The 22,478-nt window shown below is 43.8% G+C and overlaps 2 protein-coding genes and 1 long non-coding RNA gene across 4 annotated transcripts; 2 read left to right on the top strand and 1 right to left on the bottom strand.

Moving 5' to 3' along the window:
- Positions 1-1,268: 1,268 nt before the first annotated feature.
- Positions 1,269-11,292, top strand: LOC306791375 (lactase-like protein; the record flags this gene model as incomplete). Its single annotated transcript, XM_079288051.1, has 13 exons — positions 1,269-1,395; positions 1,482-1,642; positions 2,319-2,406; positions 2,763-2,872; positions 2,951-3,079; positions 3,166-3,261; positions 4,615-4,669; positions 4,889-5,050; positions 5,829-6,103; positions 9,863-9,989; positions 10,109-10,308; positions 10,383-10,446; positions 11,177-11,292. The coding sequence occupies 13 exons, from the start codon at positions 1,269-1,271 to the stop codon at positions 11,290-11,292; spliced, it is 1,710 nt and encodes a 569-aa protein (XP_079144177.1).
- Positions 11,293-12,104: 812 nt separating this feature from the next.
- On the top strand, positions 12,105-22,447 carry tipin (timeless interacting protein). 2 transcript variants are annotated; one of them, XM_079288063.1, is made up of 9 exons: positions 12,105-12,124; positions 16,426-16,546; positions 16,656-16,749; positions 17,107-17,182; positions 17,277-17,399; positions 17,487-17,544; positions 19,564-19,779; positions 21,406-21,629; positions 21,942-22,447. In XM_079288063.1, the coding sequence occupies exons 2-9, from the start codon at positions 16,438-16,440 to the stop codon at positions 22,077-22,079; spliced, it is 1,038 nt and encodes a 345-aa protein (XP_079144189.1). In that variant the 5' UTR covers positions 12,105-12,124; positions 16,426-16,437; the 3' UTR covers positions 22,080-22,447. The 2 variants fall into 2 exon arrangements, with proteins under 2 accessions (XP_079144189.1, XP_079144188.1); XM_079288062.1 differs by having other exon boundaries at positions 21,406-22,072.
- On the bottom strand, positions 14,540-16,097 carry LOC306791415. The gene is made up of 3 exons (XR_013772746.1): positions 15,920-16,097; positions 15,093-15,191; positions 14,540-14,936 (listed from the first exon to the last, which is right to left on the bottom strand). It is a non-coding gene; the product is annotated as an uncharacterized lncRNA (long non-coding RNA).
- Positions 22,448-22,478: the final 31 nt, after the last annotated feature.

Below are 22,478 nucleotides of genomic sequence, written 5' to 3'. Positions count from 1 at the left end.
AAATGTTTTCGAATCAGTTTGGAGGCAACATTTTATTTTCATAAGAAATTGAGTTGAAATTGTGTCCGCTCGTCAATAACATCATTCAGCGCAGCATCACGACAAACTGCAGCACGGCATCAAAACTCTGACACGTCAACTTTACAAAATGTATGAAGGTCACAACAAGTCTACTACATTGACTGATGCACGTCTTTCTAGTGGTTCATCCTTTTTATTTATTTATACTTAAATTGATTGCGTCTTCAGAGATAATATTTTCAGTTCTGTTTCACAGGATGAAGCTCGTATCGAGACAGAGCTGCAAACTTTGCTTACAGTGTCAGAATCCAAAAGATCTGTTTGCCGCAGCAAATTTACTGTCACACATCACTGCCTTCAAATGGAGCGTCATTCAGTGTGTGTGTGTGTGTGTGTGTGTGTGTGTGTGTGTGTGTGTGTGTGTGTGTGTGTGTGTGTGTGTGTGTGTGTGTGTGTGTGTGTGTGTGTGTGTGTGTGTATGTGTGTGTGTGTGTGTGTGTGTGTGTGTGTGTGTGTGTGTGTGTGTGTGTGGCTGATGAATGGCAGAACATGTCCCTGGATGCTTCACTGTTGTAACATTGGCTCTGAACCTGACGGGTGGGACCCATTAACCAGGTCCAGCAGCTTGGGGACGTTTCTTGCACTTTGGAGCAGGTTCCAGCGGAGACAAATGCAGGAGGTGCAGCAGGTCAGACATCTACATGTGGTTCTGAGGAGACAGAGGCTGGGCGAGGGGGGACAGATGTAGGGAGAGACACGGCACAGGCTTTGGCAAGGACACGACTCAACCCTACTTTTAATCTTCTAATCTTATCCCGGTGGGAGATTTACAGCAGCTTGAACATGTCGCTCATCCTGACTGCGCTGGACAAGCTGGCTTACGTTCTGTCTCTGGTGGCGTTTTGTGTCAGTGTGTCCTACAGCTGGCTGAAATGAGACGACACTCTTCCTTTGAATCCACGAGCTCTGATACTGACTGGGTGTGTTTTGTCTGTGGATATTTTAACAAATGATCCCGAGTGTTTTGAGTTCGGATGGTTTTACTCAAAACCTGTGGACACCTGACACCTCTGTTCTGTGTGAGTTCCTCAATCTTTGTTTTTACTTCAAGACATCTGGGCTCAGGGATTGAACAGATGTTGTAACCCATGTAGCTGTTTTTCACAGGTTTGCCTTGCTATCTGTGAGATTCGTGTTCAAACTGGGTGATTATGGTCCTTCAGGTGTAACTGAAGACCAGGACCACGATGCTGCAGCGGTGCATGCTGAGGCCGTACCACCTGCTCACACTGGTGCTGTGTGTGTCGGCCAGGGAGGACTTTGACTGGACGAAGAACGAGAGGACGTCTTTCCACTACGGCACCTTCCCGACTGGTAGGTCACGCGATCAAACGCAAGATAGTCAAACTGTTATAATAACCTGCAAAGAGCATCAGCAACGGTTACGGTTGACCGTGCAGGTTTCTCCTGGGGAGTCGGCAGCTCTGCGTATCAGACGGAAGGCGCTTGGAACATAGATGGCAAAGGAATGAGCATCTGGGATGCATTCGCCCACAAGAAGGGGAAAATATCCTCCAACGACACGGGAGACGCCTCGTGTGAGGGCTACTACAAATTCAAGGTGACATGCCAAAGATGGAACACAATGTCAGAAAAGAAAAAGCTGATCAAATCTTGAAATGTATCTTCGACAGATGGAAATAGAACTGACGTTTAACTGTTTGCCTAGTACAAAAGAAAACAGCACTTATTATTTGTTACGGTAAAGTGTTGTCGCAGCTCTTTAGACGGATGGAACGCTGCTGCTGTTCGGCTCGTTCTCTGTAACCAGCATGGCATTAAAGCAGCGGTGGAATTAGAAAACTAGCTAACTTGCCAGTCGTCCGCTAGTTTTGCTAGCTGGTTTGCTAATTCCACCATAATGTGATAATCTTTGATGCTTTGCTGGTTACAGAAAATTAGTAAAGTTGTCACTCATCATCTGTTGATAGCAATGATCTTTCCGACGCTGTGACAAGAGTGTGTGGATGAAGCGTTAAGTTGTTAAAATGTACTAATTTAGTGGCTGGCTAGTTAGCTAGCTAGCTTGCTCATTCCACCATGCTTTAATGCTACGCTTTCTACAGAAAATGAGCCGAACAAAGTTGTCACTCATCAGTTTATAGCAATGTTCTTTCCTACGCTGTGACAAGAAAGCATTCAGTTGTTTTTTTACTCATTTATTTCCTAAAATAAAGTTCTGTGGGTTTGAACAATGTTTGATTTTTTAAATGTCTCTTTCTTTGTTTGTTTTTCAGGATGACGTCACCTTGATGAAGGACATGAAGCTGAACCATTATCGTTTCTCTATTTCCTGGCCGAGGATTTTACCAAGCGGACTGAAAAGTAACCATGACGATGTTTTTATATTATTGTTTTTCAGTTTGTCACTGTGTGGAACGCCATTCTTTACCATTTTAACATTTATTTTTTTCATTGGCTGGTGATTGAAATCAGTACCGAAAATGATTGAAGATTGAAAAGTCAATAACTAGAAGTTGTTTCTCTTTTCTAAATAATTTTACTTCAAATACGTCACCTTGGGCTCTAAAAATGATATTAGTCATTTTTCATTCTTTTTTGACATTGAAAAATAAATATTTTATTTTGTTAAACTCCAATCAAGGCAACCCTAATTGTAATGATGTTTTATTTCATGATAGTGAACATTGATATTCATTATTTAGTGGTAACTCTTTCAGGTGATCACATCAACGAGAGAGGAATCAAATACTACGAGGACCTGATTAACATGCTGCTGGACAATAAGATCACACCCGTCGTTACTTTGTACCACTGGGATTTACCTCAGGTGAGCAAAGCACCAAACACTTTAATTATTTTATTGCCACTTACCGACTGAGACACTAACACGTCTTTTACTCCGCAGGTCTTACAGGAGAAGCACGGCGGCTGGCAGAACGCCACCATGGTGAACTACTTCAACGACTTTGCCGACTTGTGCTTTGAACGATTTGGAAACAAAGTGAAGAACTGGATCACTTTCAACAATCCGTGGGTATGTCGGGTTTTAAACGGGAAACGGTGCGTTCACTGTCCCGGTGAGCAGACGTGGTTTTGACTCGTGGCGTCTTGTGTTTTCAGTCCATCGCTGTGGAGGGATATGAAACAGGGGAACATGCACCCGGACTGAAGCTGAAGGGAACGGGAGCTTACAAAGCTGCTCATCACATCATCAAGGTACAAAGACTCCAGACTGGTGGTCTGTGTCCACTTCAGTGGGGGTCTGTGGACCCGAGACACGGTGGTCTGTGGACCCCAGACTGGTGGTCTGTGTCCACTTCAGTGGTGGTCTGTAGACTCCAGACTGGTGGTCTGTGTCCACTTCAGTGGTGGTCTGTGGACCCGAGACACGGTGGTCTGTGGACCCGAGACACGGTGGTCTGTGTCCACTTCAGTGGGGGTCTGTAGACTCCAGACACGGTGATCTGTGTCCACTTCAGTGGTGGTCTGTAGACTCCAGACTGGTGGTCTGTGTCGACTTCAGTGGGGGGTCTGTGGACTCCAGACATGGTGGTCTGTGTCCACTTCAGTGGGGGGTCTGTGGACTCCAGACATGGTGGTCTGTGTCCACTTCAGTGGGGGGTCTGTAGACTCCAGACTGGTGGTCTGTGTCCACTTCAGTGGGGGGTCTGTGGACTCCAGACATGGTGGTCTGTGTCCACTTCAGTGGGGGGTCTGTGGACTCCAGACATGGTGGTCTGTGTCCACTTCAGTGGGGGTCTGTAGACTCCAGACTGGTGGTCTGTGTCCACTTCAGTGGGGGGTCTGTGGACTCCAGACATGGTGGTCTGTGTCCACTTCAGTGGGGGTCTGTAGACTCCAGACTGGTGGTCTGTGTCCACTTCAGTGGTGGTCTGTAGACTCCAGACACGGTGGTCTGTGTCGACTTCAGTGGGGGTCTGTAGACTCCAGACTGGTGGTCTGTGTCCACTTCAGTGGTGGTCTGTAGACTCCAGACACGGTGGTCTGTGTCCACTTCAGTGGTGGTCTGTAGACTCCAGACTGGTGGTCTGTGTCCACTTCAGTGGTGGTCTGTAGACTCCAGACTGGTGGTCTGTGTCCACTTCAGTGGTGGTCTGTAGACTCCAGACTGGTGGTCTGTGTCCACTTCAGTGGTGGTCTGTAGACTCCAGACTGGTGGTCTGTGTCCACTTCAGTGGTGGTCTGTAGACTCCAGACTGGTGGTCTGTGTCCACTTCAGTAGGGGTCTGTAGACTCCAGACTGGTGGTCTGTCTGTGCAGAACACAACATTTACAGTTTCACTGCATGTCCATTTGTCTCAGTAATGACATGATTAGTGTGGGTTAAATATGTATTTATTAACTTAACATTGTTAACTTATGAAGGACTTTACGCTCAAACCTAGACATATTTTCATGAAGGAACTCCTGCAGCTTTGCTTTCTTTACACCAATGAAGACGATGGAAGTAAGTCTCATACTTCAGTAGATGTGTGTGACTGTCAAAATAATGTCAAACAAACTAAACTACAACAGACACTAAAGTGACACTTTCTGTCTTTGAAACAGGCCCACGCTCAGGTTTGGCACACGTATGACATGAAGTGGCGAAGCAAACAAAAAGGTAGAAAAAAGAAAAAGCTTTCATTTATTTTATTTACTTTGTATTTCTTTTTTGTGACTGAAGTCAAAGATAAATCACTGCCATGCTGAGTGTGTGTGTGTGTGTGTGTGTGTGTGTGTGTGTGTGTGTGTGTGTGTGTGTGTGTGTGTGTGTGTGTGTGTGTGTGTGTGTGTGTGTGTGTGTGTGTGTGTGTGTGTGTGTGTGTGTGTGTGTGTGTAGGCCTGGTTGGGATCTCGCTCACGGCCGACTGGGGGGAACCAGTGGACATCACCAACCAGAGGGACATCGACGCAGCAGAGAGATACATCCAGTTCTACATGGGATGGTTTGCTGCTCCCCTCTTTAACGGGGACTACCCCCAGGTTATGAAAGACTACGTCGGTACGTCAGTGTTTCCGAGAAAGACGACTGTACTCAGCAGAATAATGTCCGGCGACAGAGGCTGACTTTATTCTGTTGTTGCAGTTTGTTTGACGTTATTATTGTTACTATAAGACACATCAAATCACACACAGCTACAAAAGTCCAAAACGTATTTCCATTGTCGTCGTAAAGTCCTTCATAAGTTCTCAGTCGCTACGAATTAGTTTAAAACTAGAGATTTACCAAATGAAGCTGCACTATTATAAACATAAGAAATGTCTCAGTGGTGTGTAAATCGGTTACTAGGAAACATCGTCAGCGATGTCCAATCAAGAGCAAGCAGCCACGTAAACAGGAAGTCATGGAAGCATCACAAAGTACAGTTTTAGAATCGCAAAATAAAATACTTTTGTAAACGTAGTTATTAAGTTTTATTTCTGTCTGCATACAAGGAGAAATCTGTATTCATACTGTTTATGATGAGAAGGAAATATGTGATTATGCTAAGCTAACTGATGGGATTTGGATTTTTCATATATTGTTTAACTATTGCACAATATGAACAGTCATGTGATCTAAAATGCTTAAAAAGGCATTTTTCCACTTCATCTAAACTATAAGTTAGCGATGCGTAACACTCCACCAAGTAAACACTTTGAGTCAGAAGGAAGTTGATGAACCGCTGGTGAAACCGTCTTGAAGTGGTGTTTTAATAGAAAACGTTTGTCTCAACGAAACGGTGCTTGTTGTGTGTTGCTGTACAAATGATTTGTAATCCCTGAACTCTGACCTTCAGGCAGGAAGAGCGGCCAGCAGGGCCTGGGCGCCTCGCGGCTGCCCGTCTTCTCGTCTCAGGAGAAGAGCTACATCAAGGGGACATGTGACTTCCTGGGTCTCGGACATTTCACCACTCGCTACGTGACCCTGAAGAATTACCCGTCGGGCCTCGGGGACAGCTACTTTGCGGATCGTGACCTCGCCGAGCTGGTTGACCCACGGTGGCCCGACCCCGGCTCCGAGTGGCTCTACTCGGTTCCCTGGGGCTTCCGACGCCTGTTGAACTTTGTCAAGGTGGGAAACAGGAATGTGAAAGACGTCCAGATGTCATTTATCAGCTCATTTACGCTTCACAGGAACAACAGCAACACGATCCGTACATTTCTAACTGACACTACTGCACATGTGCAAACTAGTACTGCACACCTGTGGTGAGGCGCTCTGGTGCTCGCTGTTCTTTTCCTTGTGAACACCAAATCTCTGGTGAAGAGCTAAAATGAGCTTCCTCCGAAAATATAAAACATTCACTGAAATAAGGAACATTTATTTTGATAAATTCAAATCTGTCGTCCCAGATTTCAAAGAGTTTAATAAGCTGTATTTATTATTATTATTATTATTATTATTATTATCCAACAATCGTAATGTCATGTCAATGTTGTATTTGTATTCATATTAATATCATTGCATACTTTTTTATTTTAATGCTTTCATGCCAATAAAAGCGCATGAAATTGAAATAGTCAACGTCAGCTAACGTTAACGGAGGATTCATTTTATTTTATTTTTATTCGTTCAAGTTTTTTGCAATAAACTTGAATGAATACAGTTTTTTGACAATAGAAATGGCAAATAATTTAGAGTCAATTGCTCTAAAGATATATATTTTAAAATCAATTTATGCTGGAATTTTACCTGAAGAAACAGTTCAATATTTTTGAAAATAAGCTCATTTACTTCAAAGTTAATGAAAAGAGAAGATCGAAACCACACTGATGTCTTTACGTTTGGAGCTAGAGCCAGGAGGTGATTAGCTTAGCTTAGCATAAAGACTGGAAGTAGGGGGAAACAGGTAGCCTGGCTCTATCCATAGCTCAAAAATACATACCAGCAACTTTAAAGCTCAAGAATGAAATTATATCTTTTATGTCGCAGACAAATGTATAAATTACAATTTGTGATTTTAGACGGAGTTTTGTCGTGAAATTATTTATCGACAAACAACATTTATCCATCCGCACAGCACTTCTATGTTTTTGAACGTTAAAGAGAGCGAGGCTAACCATTTCCCTCCGCTTCCAGTCTTTATGCTAAGCTAAGCTAATCACCTACTAGCTCCAGCTCTGTTGACACACATGAGTGATATCCATCTTCTTCAACAAATGTTACATAAATACACGTGATACCTCGTGTCACGTGTGTGACACGATGTCTCCTTCAGACTCAGTATGGGACACGATGTCTCCTTCAGACTCAGTATGGGACACGATGTCTCCTTCAGACTCAGTATGTGACACAATGTCTCCTTCAGACTCAGTATGTGACACGATGTCTCCTTCAGACTCAGTATGGGACACGATGTCTCCTTCAGACTCAGTATGGGACACGATGTCTCCTTCAGACTCAGTATGTGACACGATGTCTCTCCTTCAGACTCAGTATGTGACACGATGTCTCCTTCAGACTCAGTATGGGACACGATGTCTCCTTCAGACTCAGTATGGGACACGATGTCTCCTTCAGACTCAGTATGGGACACGATGTCTCCTTCAGACTCAGTATGGGACACGATGTCTCCTTCAGACTCAGTATGGGACACGATGTCTCCTTCAGACTCAGTATGTGACACGATGTCTCCTTCAGACTCAGTATGTGACACGATGTCTCCTTCAGACTCAGTATGTGACACGATGTCTCCTTCAGACTCAGTATGTGACACGATGTCTCCTTCAGACTCAGTATGTGACACGATGTCTCCTTCAGACTCAGTATGTGACACGATGTCTCCTTCAGACTCAGTATGTGACACGATGTCTCCTTCAGACTCAGTATGTGACACGATGTCTCCTTCAGACTCAGTATGTGACACGATGTCTCTCCTTCAGACTCAGTATGTGACACGATGTCTCTCCTTCAGACTCAGTATGGGACACGATGTCTCCTTCAGACTCAGTATGTGACACGATGTCTCCTTCAGACTCAGTATGTGACACGATGTCTCCTTCAGACTCAGTATGTGACACGATGTCTCCTTCAGACTCAGTATGTGACACGATGTCTCCTTCAGACTCAGTATGTGACACGATGTCTCCTTCAGACTCAGTATGTGACACGATGTCTCCCCTTCAGACTCAGTATGTGACACGATGTCTCCTTCAGACTCAGTATGTGACACGATGTCTCCTTCAGACTCAGTATGTGACACGATGTCTCCTTCAGACTCAGTATGTGACACGATGTCTCCTTCAGACTCAGTATGTGACACGATGTCTCCCCTTCAGACTCAGTATGGGACACGATGTCTCCTTCAGACTCAGTATGTGACACGATGTCTCTCCTTCAGACTCAGTATGGGACACGATGTCTCCTTCAGACTCAGTATGTGACACGATGTCTCCTTCAGACTCAGTATGTGACACGATGTCTCCTTCAGACTCAGTATGGGACACGATGTCTCCTTCAGACTCAGTATGTGACACGATGTCTCCTTCAGACTCAGTATGTGACACGATGTCTCCTTCAGACTCAGTATGTGACACGATGTCTCCTTCAGACTCAGTATGTGACACGATGTCTCCTTCAGACTCAGTATGTGACACGATGTCTCCTTCAGACTCAGTATGTGACACGATGTCTCCCCTTCAGACTCAGTATGTGACACGATGTCTCCTTCAGACTCAGTATGTGACACGATGTCTCCTTCAGACTCAGTATGTGACACGATGTCTCCTTCAGACTCAGTATGTGACACGATGTCTCCCCTTCAGACTCAGTATGTGACACGATGTCTCCTTCAGACTCAGTATGTGACACGATGTCTCTCCTTCAGACTCAGTATGTGACACGATGTCTCCTTCAGACTCAGTATGTGACACGATGTCTCCTTCAGACTCAGTATGTGACACGATGTCTCCTTCAGACTCAGTATGGGACACGATGTCTCTCCTTCAGACTCAGTATGTGACACGATGTCTCCTTCAGACTCAGTATGTGACACGATGTCTCCTTCAGACTCAGTATGTGACACGATGTCTCCTTCAGACTCAGTATGTGACACGATGTCTCCTTCAGACTCAGTATGTGACACGATGTCTCCTTCAGACTCAGTATGGGACACGATGTCTCTCCTTCAGACTCAGTATGTGACACGATGTCTCCTTCAGACTCAGTATGGGACACGATGTCTCTCCTTCAGACTCAGTATGTGACACGATGTCTCCTTCAGACTCAGTATGTGACACGATGTCTCCTTCAGACTCAGTATGTGACACGATGTCTCTCCTTCAGACTCAGTATGGGACACGATGTCTCCTTTAGACTCAGTATGTGACACGATGTCTCCTTCAGACTCAGTATGGGACACGATGTCTCTCCTTCAGACTCAGTATGTGACACGATGTCTCCTTCAGACTCAGTATGTGACACGATGTCTCTCCTTCAGACTCAGTATGTGACACGATGTCTCCTTCAGACTCAGTATGTGACACGATGTCTCCTTCAGACTCAGTATGTGACACGATGTCTCCTTCAGACTCAGTATGTGACACGATGTCTCCTTCAGACTCAGTATGGGACACGATGTCTCCTTCAGACTCAGTATGTGACACAATGTCTCCTTCAGACTCAGTATGTGACACGATGTCTCCTTCAGACTCAGTATGTGACACGATGTCTCCTTCAGACTCAGTATGTGACACGATGTCTCCTTCAGACTCAGTATGTGACACGATGTCTCCTTCAGACTCAGTATGTGACACGATGTCTCTCCTTCAGACTCAGTATGGGACACGATGTCTCCTTCAGACTCAGTATGTGACACGATGTCTCCTTCAGACTCAGTATGGGAACCCGATGATCTACGTGACAGAAAACGGCGTGTCGGAGAAGATGCTCTGCACCAACCTGTGTGACGACTGGAGGATGCAGTACTTCAAAGATTACATCAACGAAATGCTCAAAGGTGAGACAGCAGCTCAACGTCACGCAAAGATAAAACAGAACGATTTTCACAGTCTGGATCATGTGAGATGAATCTAGACGTGTTACGTTTGTATTGTTTGCTTGTTTGTTTGTTTCCAGCGATGAAGGATGGGGTGAACGTGAAGGGCTACACAGCCTGGTCTCTCCTGGATAACTTTGAGTGGGATGAAGGGTTCTCCGAGCGGTTCGGACTCTACTACGTGGACTTCAGGAGCAAAAACAAGCCGCGCTACCCGAAGGCCTCGGTCCAGTTCTACAAACGCATCATCAGCTCCAACGGCTTCCCCAATCAGAGAGAGGTAAAGCGTCCCGCCGCGCGACACGTGGAGCACATGGTGTGAACCACTGCTAAGAGGTGTTTGGATCTTTACAGGTGGAGAGCTGGAAGAGGAAAGCCGTGGAGACTTGCTCCTCCAGTAACCAGCTCCTGGCTGCAGGTCAGTACGATGAAGCTCAACAAAGGAAGCTCGGTGGGGGTCAAACAAAGAAGGAATTCTGTCTCAAGCTTGTTCTTTCGCTCTCTAACGGGGTTTTTCTTTGTTTCGCCCCCTCCAGCTAGAAGAAAGTCCCAGAGAGATCAGCAACAGGCTTGGCCAGTGCATGATGAAGTTTAGGTACAACAGCTGCTTCTGAGTGAGATCAACGGGATGTTTCTTTCATGCAATGCTGCCTGATTCTTTATTTCAGGGGCAAATAATACGAGTTTTGTTCTCTGAGTTCAAAAAGCTTCTTAAGAATGAGAAAGCCTGACAAATACAACAAATGTAAGATAAAAAACTTAAATAATTATATCAAAATACAAGGTCAATAAATGAAGAAATAATAACACGCACATAAAAATGGAGATAAATCCATGAGATGCATGACTTTTACTGAACGTTTTCAAGGTGCATAGCAGCCATTTAAATATATATATATATAATATTTATAGACTTGACACTTTAATTAACATACTTAATTTAACTTACTCTTAATTTTCACATTATTTTATTATTAAATGATGTATTTTACTTCTGAACTGTGTTATTGTTATGCACCAAACACCAAGCCAAATATGGCGAACAAACATTCTTGGCAATAAAGCGATTGTGATTGTGATTTCCAGTTATTTGAAGCTGGGGCTGTAAATGGAGACTTTTCCTCACAGTTCCTTGTTGTGTGTCTCAGATCCGTTGATAGGCCACATGGAGATGGTGACAGAGATCGTGGTTCCTACCGTGTGCACGCTCTGCATCCTGCTCAGTGCAGTCTTCCTCATGTTCCTGCTGCGTGGACGACTCTGAAGACACGCACACACACACGCACACACACACACAGATCTGAGAGTGACTTCAAAGCTGTGAAACTTTATTCTGTCGAGAGAATTTTGTTGATTTAACTGTCCTGCTGTTCTGTTTTGAATAAACACTTTTCGAGGTTATCACCATTGAGTCAAAAAAGCTGTTCAAATCTGAAAGAATGAATTCAAATTCGGTATATTACTATTATTATTGTTTTTATTTATTTTTTAACAAACTGTTCTTGAGTGGTAGTTTGACTCAAACTAACTGCAGAGAAAATATGGTTTATTGTCAAAAGGTTTGTAAAATAAAGAAATAAGAGTGATGGAGATAACGTGTAACTCTGTGGATCATACACTTCAAATAAATACATGTTAAGACTTAAATGGAGCTGGTTATTGATATGAATTGATCAGATAAATCACAGAAACACCTTTTCCTGCACAGCGTTCTATCCTTCAAATTAAAAGCCCTTATCTGGATATAAATCAGGGAAACCAACATACTAAACATGCAATTATAGTTAACAATAATATTGAATCTGTTTCTTTTTCAGTGAAACTATTTTTGATCACTGAACTATACTGACAGAAATTAAATACACATTAAAACAACTCAAACAAACTGAAAGGCAAAGTCATAGCCAGGATTTCAGGATTTTTTTCAAAAACATCTGTACATTAGTAACTTCTAAATTTACTTTTTTATATATTAATTTCACCGTTAATTTATGAATGAATCGGTGGGACTTTATTTTGAAAAGAGAAAATATTTGTACCGGAAGTGGGTGTGGCTAACTTGACATTTGGTGCTTCGCTCAACAGACAAGTGAGTGGTAAGTCAATATTATAAAGTTATAAAGTATTCAGTTTGAACTACAACGTCGTATTTGTATAAGCTATAGTTATTTTGGTGACTCGTGTTTTACTATTGTGCTGACAGCAGCTTATCGTACATGTTAGCTAACGTAAGCTAGCCAAAGTAACGTTATCTCAGCAGCTCGTAGTTAGCTTAACGTTAGCATAGTGTTAGCATAGCGGTCTTTACGTTTACCGCCGTCTTTTTCTTCTTCGTCTTCTTTTCAGTCTATTTGGCGGAGTACGAACCAACGCCACCTACTGCACCGGAGTGTGTAACATCATGACTTTATGACTGTCATTTAAACACAATAATGTTATTTATATATAAAATAAAATAAATACTTTATTTATAAATACAATTATAAATTTAAAAAATACTTTATTTGTAAACAAAAACGATTATTTATGAATGGGGAAAAAAAGACTATGAATACAATTTGAATTAAAAAATACTTTATTATCTATAAAGAAAAAATACTTCATATAAAAGTTATATTCTGGATGTTAAACCCGTTCCATTCATAAATGTACATGAAGTTCTTTTAACCTGAACTTGTTTGTCTCCTGTCTCTAACAGTCCTTTGATGCTCCACTCCCTTCCTAAAGTTATATGATATATAGATATATATATATGTCTATATATCATATGTATATGTATATATATATATATATATATATATATATATATATATATATATATATATATATATATATATCATATGTATATATATATGTATATATATATATATATGTATATATATATATATATCATATGTATGTGTATATGTATGTATGTATATATATATATATATCATATGTATGTGTATATGTATGTATGTATATATATATATATATATATATATATATATATATATATATATATATATATATATATATATATATATATATATATATATATATATATATCATATGTATGTGTATATGTATGTATGTATATATATATATATATATATATATATATATATATATATATATATATATATATATATATATATATATATATATATATCATATGTAGTTAACTGCTCTGTAAGTTGTAAACTATACAAACAGTGCAAATAAATAAATACTTCATGTGTAATGCTGCGTTCACACCGGTCGCGTTGATTTTTTGACGCACTGCAAAAAAGCGTCCAACGCACTGCAAAAAAGCGTCCAACGCGCCGCTGGTTGTGTTCACACCGGTCGCTGCAAAATCTCGTAGCGCCGGAGAGGGGGCGTGGTTTATCGTCCTGGAAGCCTCCATCTGGCCGCCATTGTTTTCCGCCGTCAACCATGACAGGAATAAGGACAATTGCTGCTCTGTACGTGTTGTGGAAGTCCCTCAAACGTCGGAATGCCAAACGCAGTCGTCTCTGGGTCCATAACAGCATCCGTAGACGAACACAGCTCGGTGAATTTCACAGACTTCTCCAGGAACTACGTCTGGATGACTACCGCTTCCAGCGCTACATGCGGCTAACCATTAGCCAGTTTGATGACCTGTTGGCTCGGGTCGGTCCCAGGATTTGTCGACTGGACACCTACTACAGGCGTTCCATCTCAGCTGCGGAGCGCCTGTCCGTCTGTCTCCGGTGAGTGGCAGTTCCATAAAATGAATTAATGAAAGAATGAAATAAGTTCAGGCTTTGTCGGTCCACAACAGGGCAAGGAAGCCACTTTAACATAGTTTTTCTGAATGGAGTTTGGATCCATGATGGATCCGAAGTCCGACAATACTCAAAATAACGTAATCTTACCAAAATCACCAGCATTTAAGATGTTTATTATTCATGACAGCAGCTGTGCAGTCATATCAATAAAAACTACTTCTATTAGCAGCTACAGTATGTTCAATAACTCTGTTAAATTGAATGTTCTTCTGTGCTGCAGATATCTTGCTACTGGTGACTCCTTTAGGACCATCGCAAACAGCTTCCGTGTCGGGGTCTCCACTGTCTCCGGTATTGTCCCAGATGTTGCCACAGCTATTTGGGACTGCCTTGTGGAGGAGTTCATGGCTGTGCTCACCACAGAGGAGTGGAGATCAATTGCTGTGCAGTTTGAGGAGCGGTGGAATTTTCCTCTCTGCTGTGGAGCACTGGATGGAAAGCATGTTGTCCTCAAAGCCCCTGCTAATTCCAGATCTTCCCATGGCAAGACACCGTGTTCAAGCACATCCAAAACAGCTCTTTTAAGAGCCACCCACACATTACTACTGAGCAAACTTCCTGCAATGTTACTTAATATATGTTGTAGCAGTGTGTCCTTCACTATATATATATATATATATATATATATATATATATATATATATATATATATATAGTTGTATCCTTAAGTTTTCTTGTAAAACTACAATAAAGAACATGGACAAAGTAACATGAAATGAAGTGCATTGATTTATTGAAAATGTATAGAAAAACATATACAAAAACAAACTAATTTTTACAAAATACAAACTAATTGTTTTTTTTTAATTCCTGGTTCGTTCCCTGGAAAGATTGTCCCCCAGATGTCTAATCCAAATGTTCCAAATTCAGCACCACAGTGCTGGCATCATAAATTAATTTGTGAAATTGCAATTTTATATATTCCTTTTGCTGGCGTGGCAATCTTTCCAGGGAAGGAACCAGGCTCCTCATGAAGAGTTCATCCTCAGATTGTGGTGGAGCTGGTGGAGCTGGTGGAGCAGGGGGGTGTCTCTCTCCAATGCCTGCAGAAGGCGCTTCTCTATCTCCTGCTGCTTCTCGATCCCTGTTGGCCTTTTTGGGGCCCTTCTTTTTCCTGTATGACATGGAAACAACATATTTCGTGAAACTATTGCATCCCATCACTACAATAGCTTGTAAAGTAAATATTTGTAATTGTGAAAAACATACCATGAATGCATAAATTGTATTCATACAAAAAAATGCAATCCAACTTTTGTGATGTACATACCCATGGGTGGAGCAGGAGCGGGAGGAGCAGCAGGAGGAGGAGCAGCAGCAGCACCTTGAGGTTCTTCCTCACCGTCCTCTGATGACCAAGCTGTTTCATCTTTGAACATGAACAATAAAACAATTGTATGACTCAAAAGTGCTGCTTTAATTGAATAGTAATTTGCCTTCAAAGCTATGACAGTATAGTGGTTTAAGATCCGGAGCCCAGAGTTCAAAGCTCCTTTATTATAATTTATTTTTGCTCATGAAACATTTTTTTTAATAAGTATGAAGACTATACAGAACCAGGCTTTGCCAAATGAAAAAAACAAACCTCTTGCACTGATTTGGCCTGTCGTTACTACTTCAGCTGTAGTAATATTTTCTGTATGACTTAACTATGCTGTGCTTTTGTGTCTTCACTTCAACAAACCTCTCCTGTCAATCTCAGATGGCCCTGTTGCTGCCTCTGACATGTCGTCCTGGTCTGGTCCTGCATCTGTGAAGTACTCTGCGGTACTGTCTCCCTCGACCCTCCCCATGTTACCGCTACTCTCCCTGGGAGTCACGAAGGGGTTGAGGAAAGACATAACCGCAGAGTACTTCCATTTCTTTGATGGCCCTGCTCCTGAGCCACTCTTTCTCTCTGTCTCCTCTTTCTCAAATACGTGTCCCTGAGAGTCTTCCACTTCCGTCGGCAAATCTCATCTGACAAGGAACGCATAACGTATTTAGTGTGAAAGCCGGTGGTTGGGCTAGCTTTCATGCTAACATGGTTCATATAGCTAGTTAGTAAATTACAACCGATAGCTAGAATCAAGTAACAAAGACATAATAATAACTTACCAGGTTGTCCGACGTCCTCACCTACTTTCCTCCATGCCATATCCTTTTTAGTTCGGTCGCGGTAGAGATACGACGACGTATCGTAGAGCTCGGGGAAGCCACAAAACCGCCACTATTAATTTGTCCTCCATTGTTTACGATTCAGCACCGCAGGAGCTACGGCACTGATGACGGGGGCAGCAACTCAACGCTGATAGGCTATCGCGCCACAGCGTCACCCGATTATGTCGCTGAAGTTGAAAAATTTCAACTCGCGCGTTGGCGATTTTGCGGCGTCCAACGCGTCCACCGCGTCCACCGCACTGCAATAACGCGTCCAACGCGCGGCGCCATCGCAAAATCGAGGCGCGCCAGTCTCATCGCGTCTGTGCATAGACTTTGTATGTAATCTCGACGCGCGTCAAAAAATCAGCGCGACCGGTGTGAACGCACCATAATGATGGAATGGATACATGTCTAAATACAGTTATAATGATTTATGGCTGGTATTTTAACTTTTCCTCCAGCAGTTGCTCACCATGGTGAACGGCCGGTTTGACAACCTAGAGGACGAGACCTTCCCTCCCCTCCCCCCTCCTCACTCCCCGGGTCAGGGAGGACGAGAGGCCGGACAGCCTTCTGATGACGGTGAGAAGAAGAAGAAGATATTCGGCGTTTGAAGCCAGGTCACACCGAGAGAGTGGAGAGTGATGGTAGATCCAGATGGTAACTGAGCTGCTGTCATGTGTTGATGCAGCGGAGGAAGACGGAGATGAGTCCAAGCTGGTGGACGTTCCTGCTGCGAAGAGGAAAGGAGTGAAGAGGCCTCAACCCAAGCTGGACTCTCAGAGGTACCTCACACACCCGCATGAGACGTACTGTGAGGAACGCACCAGGAGGCCTCGGAGATTAGCTTTCACACTGTTTCTTATTTCTTATAATACTTTTGAAAAACATTTTTCTTTTTTGATCCAAAAATCCAAATAGAAATCCATTAAATACAGTTTTTAATGCAACATAACCGGAAAAACGGTAAGCAGGGTGAATAGTTTTGGGGTGTGTGTGTGTGTGTGTGTGTGTGTGTGAGAGAGAGAGAGACAGAGACACAGACAGACAGAGAGAGAGAGACAGACATTACCTACCATAACATCCTCTTTTGTACAAACAGTGGATCATATGACAGAGGTTTTGTGTATTTTCCTCTTCAGGCTGATCTCAGAAAGAGGACTTCCAGCTCTACGAACTCTGTTCGATAATGTCCGTTTCAAAGGCAGAGGGCACGAGGTGAGAGCAGAGAGCAGACGACGTGGAGTCGTTCACAAAGTATTGAATCATATCTCATCGCGTTCAGCCTCACGGTGTGTTTTGGTTCCACCAGGCTGAGGACCTGCGGCTGCTGATGCACAAGATGGAGAACTGGGCTCACAGGTTGTACCCAAAACTGCAGTTTGAAGATTTTATCGACAAAGTGGAGAAGCTCGGCAACAAGAAGGACGTGCAGGTGGGAGGAAGATCATTTCAATGAAATGTACTTATCGTAGCATTAATTAGTATTCGAGTAATTATTAATTTCCTTTGTTTCCTGCAGACGTGTCTCAAACGGATTCGACTTGACATGCCGCTGACCCACGAGGACTTTATGGGTGGTAAGAAAACCTTTCATATGAATTCATCTGAAACATGAAGTATGAGCTCCATATAGGCCGGGATCAGGGTCTGTAATGAGCTCCATATAGACCGGGATCAGGGTCTGTAATAAGCTCCATATAGGCCGGGATCAGGGTCTGTAATGAGCTCCATATAGACCGGGATCAGGGTCTGTAATGAGCTCCATATAGACCGGGATCAGAGTCTGTAATGAGCTCCATATAGACCGGGATCAGGGTCTGTAATGAGCTCCATATAGACCGGGATCAGGGTCTGTAATGAGCTCCATATAGGCCGGGATCAGGGTCTGTAATAAGCTCCATATAGGCCGGGATCAGGGTCTGTAATGAGCTCCATATAGGCCGGGATCAGGGTCTGTAATGAGCTCCATATAGGCCGGGATCAGGGTCTGTAATGAGCTCCATATAGGCCGGGATCAGAGTCTGTAATGAGCTCCATATAGGCCGGGATCAGGGTCTGTAATGAGCTCCATATAGGCCGGGATCAGAGTCTGTAATGAGCTCCATATAGACCGGGATCAGGGTCTGTAATGAGCTCCATATAGACCGGGATCAGAGTCTGTAATGAGCTCCATATAGACCGGGATCAGGGTCTGTAATGAGCTCCATATAGGCCGGGATCAGGGTCTGTAATAAGCTCCATATAGGCCGGGATCAGGGTCTGTAATGAGCTCCATATAGGCCGGGATCAGAGTCTGTAATGAGCTCCATATAGGCCGGGATCAGGGTCTGTAATGAGCTCCATATAGGCCGGGATCAGAGTCTGTAATGAGCTCCATATAGGCCGGGATCAGGGTCTGTAATGAGCTCCATATAGGCCGGGATCAGGGTCTGTAATGAGCTCCATATAGGCCGGGATCAGGGTCTGTAATGAGCTCCATATAGGCCGGGATCAGGGTCTGTAATGAGCTCCATATAGGCCGGGATCAGGGTCTGTAATGAGCTCCATATAGGCCAGGATCAGGGTCTGTAATGAGCTCCATATAGGCCAGGATCAGGGTCTGTAATGAGCTCCATATAGACCGGGATCAGAGTCTGTAATGAGCTCCATATAGACCGGGATCAGAGTCTGTAATGAACTCCTGCCACCACTCAAATGCAGGTGAATTGTTGGCAGAGGTTTAGTAAAGTTCACTTTGTGTTTTTCCTATTTCGTTGGCATTACAACCTGGAATTTAAAGTGTTTTTTATTTGGATTTTATTTGATGGACCTACACAACATAGTTAAAACAACAACCTTGTATGAACACAAATGTATTGATGCTTTATCTTTACATTAATGTGAAACAGTGCGTTCCTGGAAGCTACGGTGTCATTGAAACATGTAATATATCTAAACTGTTATTCCTTCATTGAGCAGATGGACGTTCAGTGTCAGACTCAGTTCATTTCTAATAAACGAAAGTATATTTCCGACCCTGCTGCATAGTGCCGCTAAATTATACTTCTGGTGCAGAAAAGGGTTCCCTGCTGCAGCAAAGCGTTGGAGACGATGACATTAAGTTTCCTTCTGTGCGGTCATTGGTTTGTATTTCAGACTTCATGAGATCAGTTCTGCTCAATTACCCAGAACCCCTCGTGTTCCTGTGTGGTTCCATGTTGTAAGAAAACCTCTTTGTTTGGTACAAATCTGCAACAATCGCACAATAATCATCTTAGGATCGTGATCTGAAACTGATCATTCCCTCTAATGTCACAAAGCATTTTGCAATATCAGGTCAAATGATCACAGTTACCGTATATGTTGATGGTCGTTGTGTCACACTGGACTCAGGAACGAGTTTTAATTGGCTGAGATCTGGAGAGTGAACGCTACAGAGGAGCTTTTCTATAATCAGTAACATCCAGAAGAGTAAAGAAGCATTCATCAGCTGTTTGTTCTGCTCTGTGAGACCGACCCGAGGATGAGGCCACACAAACAATAAGACTTATATGAGAGTGAGTAATGTTGAAATGTATTCTCTGAATCCACGTTCTGTCCAATGTGTCTCGCTTTAGGTGAAGAAGAAGAAGCAGCTCCTGGATCTCACGTTTTTGGGGATCCGGATCCGTTCAACAGCTCGAGCTTTAACGACCTGCCGGCTCCGGTCCGCTCCGCTCCGGCCGCTCCGGCTTCCCCCCCGGCTCCCTCCCTGACGGAGGAGCAGCGTAGACGCATGGAGCTGAACCGACTGCGAGCGCTGGAGAGGCGGCTGGCCCGCCAGCAGCCAACGGGTGAGAGGAACTTCTGCTGAGAGCTGATCTCGTTCAGTCGTTGTCTATTAATGATGCAGACAAACCTCAGACCGTCACCAACACGACGCACAGCTGCGTCCTCGTCAGGCCAGTCTGCACATGTTGGAGTATTGACCTCATGAAGCGGCATTCGATCTTAGCTGCAGGTCTCACTCTTTCTTCTTACTTCTAGTACGAGCTGCCCCTAAGAAGCCCTTTGAACTCTCTCGCTCATATATCTGCTGTGCAAAGGATTGTGGGTCAGAATGTATTGGGACGTAGTGATAATATTCTGGTTTTATGAGTTTATGAACACTGCTTATTTAAGAGCTTGATAGCAACATATGCACGCACCACTCCCCAGTCTTTTATTTCTAATGCTGCGTTCACACCGGTCGCGTTGATTTTTTGACGCACTGCACAATCGCGTCCAACGCGCCGCCGGTCGTGTTCACACCAAACGCCGCAAAATCTCGTAGCGCCGGAGAGGGGGCGTGGTTTATCGTCCTGGAAGCCGTTCACCTGGCCGCCATTTCTTTCCGCTGTCAACCGTGAAAGGAATAAGGACAATTGCTGCTTTGTACGTGTTGTGGAAGTCCCTCAAACATCGGAATGCCAAACGCCGTCATGTCTGGTTCATAATATTGTTCAGAGGAGCTCCGTGGATTGTATCGAGCTGTATTCACTGTGTCTAGCAAGCCACCGGTCGCTGTTTACTACAGCTGTAGGAACACAACATCAACTGATTTGGCTGTGATTCAACGGCAATAAACCGACAAAAAGGGACTCCGAAATAACTACGAAATGATACCGATTTGTAGGCTACTTGTCTTCTCAATGGAGCTCTGATGGATCGGTGCTAGGCTATGCTAACATCGTAGCAGCTCCACCAGCACTCAATAACGTCACGTAGACGTAAACACGGCAGCGTCTATTCATTGTTTGTACCGTATGGTTTACACACACACACACACACACACACACACACATGCATACACATAGTTTGGTCCGGTCTCTGTTGATATGAGGTATCGTAGAGCTCTGGGTGAACACAGACGGCTACAGGATTTATTTCCTGATTCAACAACGGCAGGAAGCCAGTGATGACAGGGGGAGCAACTCAACGCTGATAGGCTATCGCGCCACAGCGCCACGCGATTATGTCGCTGAAGTAGAAAAATTTCAACTCGCGCGTTGCCGATTTTGCGGCGTCCAACGCGTCTACCGCGTCCACCGCACTGCAATAACGCGTCCAACGCGCCGCGCCATCGCAAAATCGCGGCGCGCCAGTCTCATCGCGTCTGTGCAGAGACTTTGTATGTAATCTCGACGCGCGTCAAAAAATCAACGTGACCGGTGTGAACGCAGCATTAGAATCGTTTTTAAAACAATTTCTGTTTTTATTTGACTGAACTTTGCCAATTTTGATTATTTTGTGGAGATCCGTTACATCAAATCCAAGTAAAATTACATTTGAATTCCAGTTTTTAATGCAACATAACAGGAAAAACACTACGGTGTGCGTGCGTGTCCCCTCTCAAACAGTAGGTATTCAAACATGATATATAATATAATATAATATATGTAAACATTGACTGACATCTGATCTAAAATGTCTTCCACCAGATCCTTCAGACTCTCAGACCGTCGACTCGTCAGCAGATGAACCGACAAACGTCCTCAACAATTCTAAAGACCGGGATGAGGAGGTGGAGGCTTTAGAGGCGGAGCCAGCCAGCAGCACACAACAACAACAACAGGAAGAACCCAGCCAGCTTCCACACACAGACTCTGAGCTTCCTGCTGAATCGCCTCACAGTGAGAGAGAAGAAGAACCCGGTCTCACTGAGGTCCAAGAACCCGGTCTCTGTGAGGTCCAAGAACCTGGTCTCACTGAGGTCCAAGAACCTGGTCTCACTGAGGTCCAAGAACCCGGTCTCACTGAGGTCCAAGAACCCGGTCTCTGTGAGGTCCAAGAACCTGGTCTCACTGAGGTCCAAGAACCCGGTCTCACTGAGGTCCAAGGACCCGGTCTCTGTGAGGTCCAAGAACCCGGTCTCACTGAGGTCCAATAACCTGGTCTCACTGAGGTCCAAGAACCTGGTCTCACTGAGGTCCAAGAACCCGGTCTCACTGAGGTCCAAGAACCCGGTCTCACTGAGGTCCAAGGACCCGGTCTCTGTGAGGTCCAAGAACCCGGTCTCACTGAGGTCCAAGGACCCGGTCTCTGTGAGGTCCAAGGACCCGGTCTCACTGAGGTCCAAGGACCCGGTCTCACTGAGGTCCGGCAGCGTGTGTGAGGACGGAGATTAGCGCTCTGAGATTGAAAGCCAGAATTTATTTTTGTTTTGGCAACAAATTAAATTGATGCATAAATTGTCTTGTAATTTGCAACTTTGTTCAAATTCAGAATTCCTGTTTCCATCTGAAATACATAAATACATACACACTGATCCCACATCTGTTGTTTTATTGTGTCAGCAGCTTTAAATGAAACTGATGTTTCTTCATATTTTATTAGCAGGATGTAGTTTGTAATAAATGTCGGTGTTTGTGTATCTTTGTTGTTCACGCATCATCAGTGCAGCACGTTCTTTTGTGTTATTGATCAATCGAGGCTTAGTTTCCATCTTTTGTTTTTTTAATGCCAAACAATAAACTTTATGAAGAAAAGTCTGATCTCATCTTATTAATACATT

The sequence above is a fragment of the Melanostigma gelatinosum genome, assembly GCF_949748355.1.
Source record: "Melanostigma gelatinosum genome assembly, chromosome: 2".
NCBI lineage: Eukaryota > Metazoa > Chordata > Actinopteri > Perciformes > Zoarcidae > Melanostigma > Melanostigma gelatinosum.
This window is presented reverse-complemented; position numbering and strand designations above follow the sequence as displayed.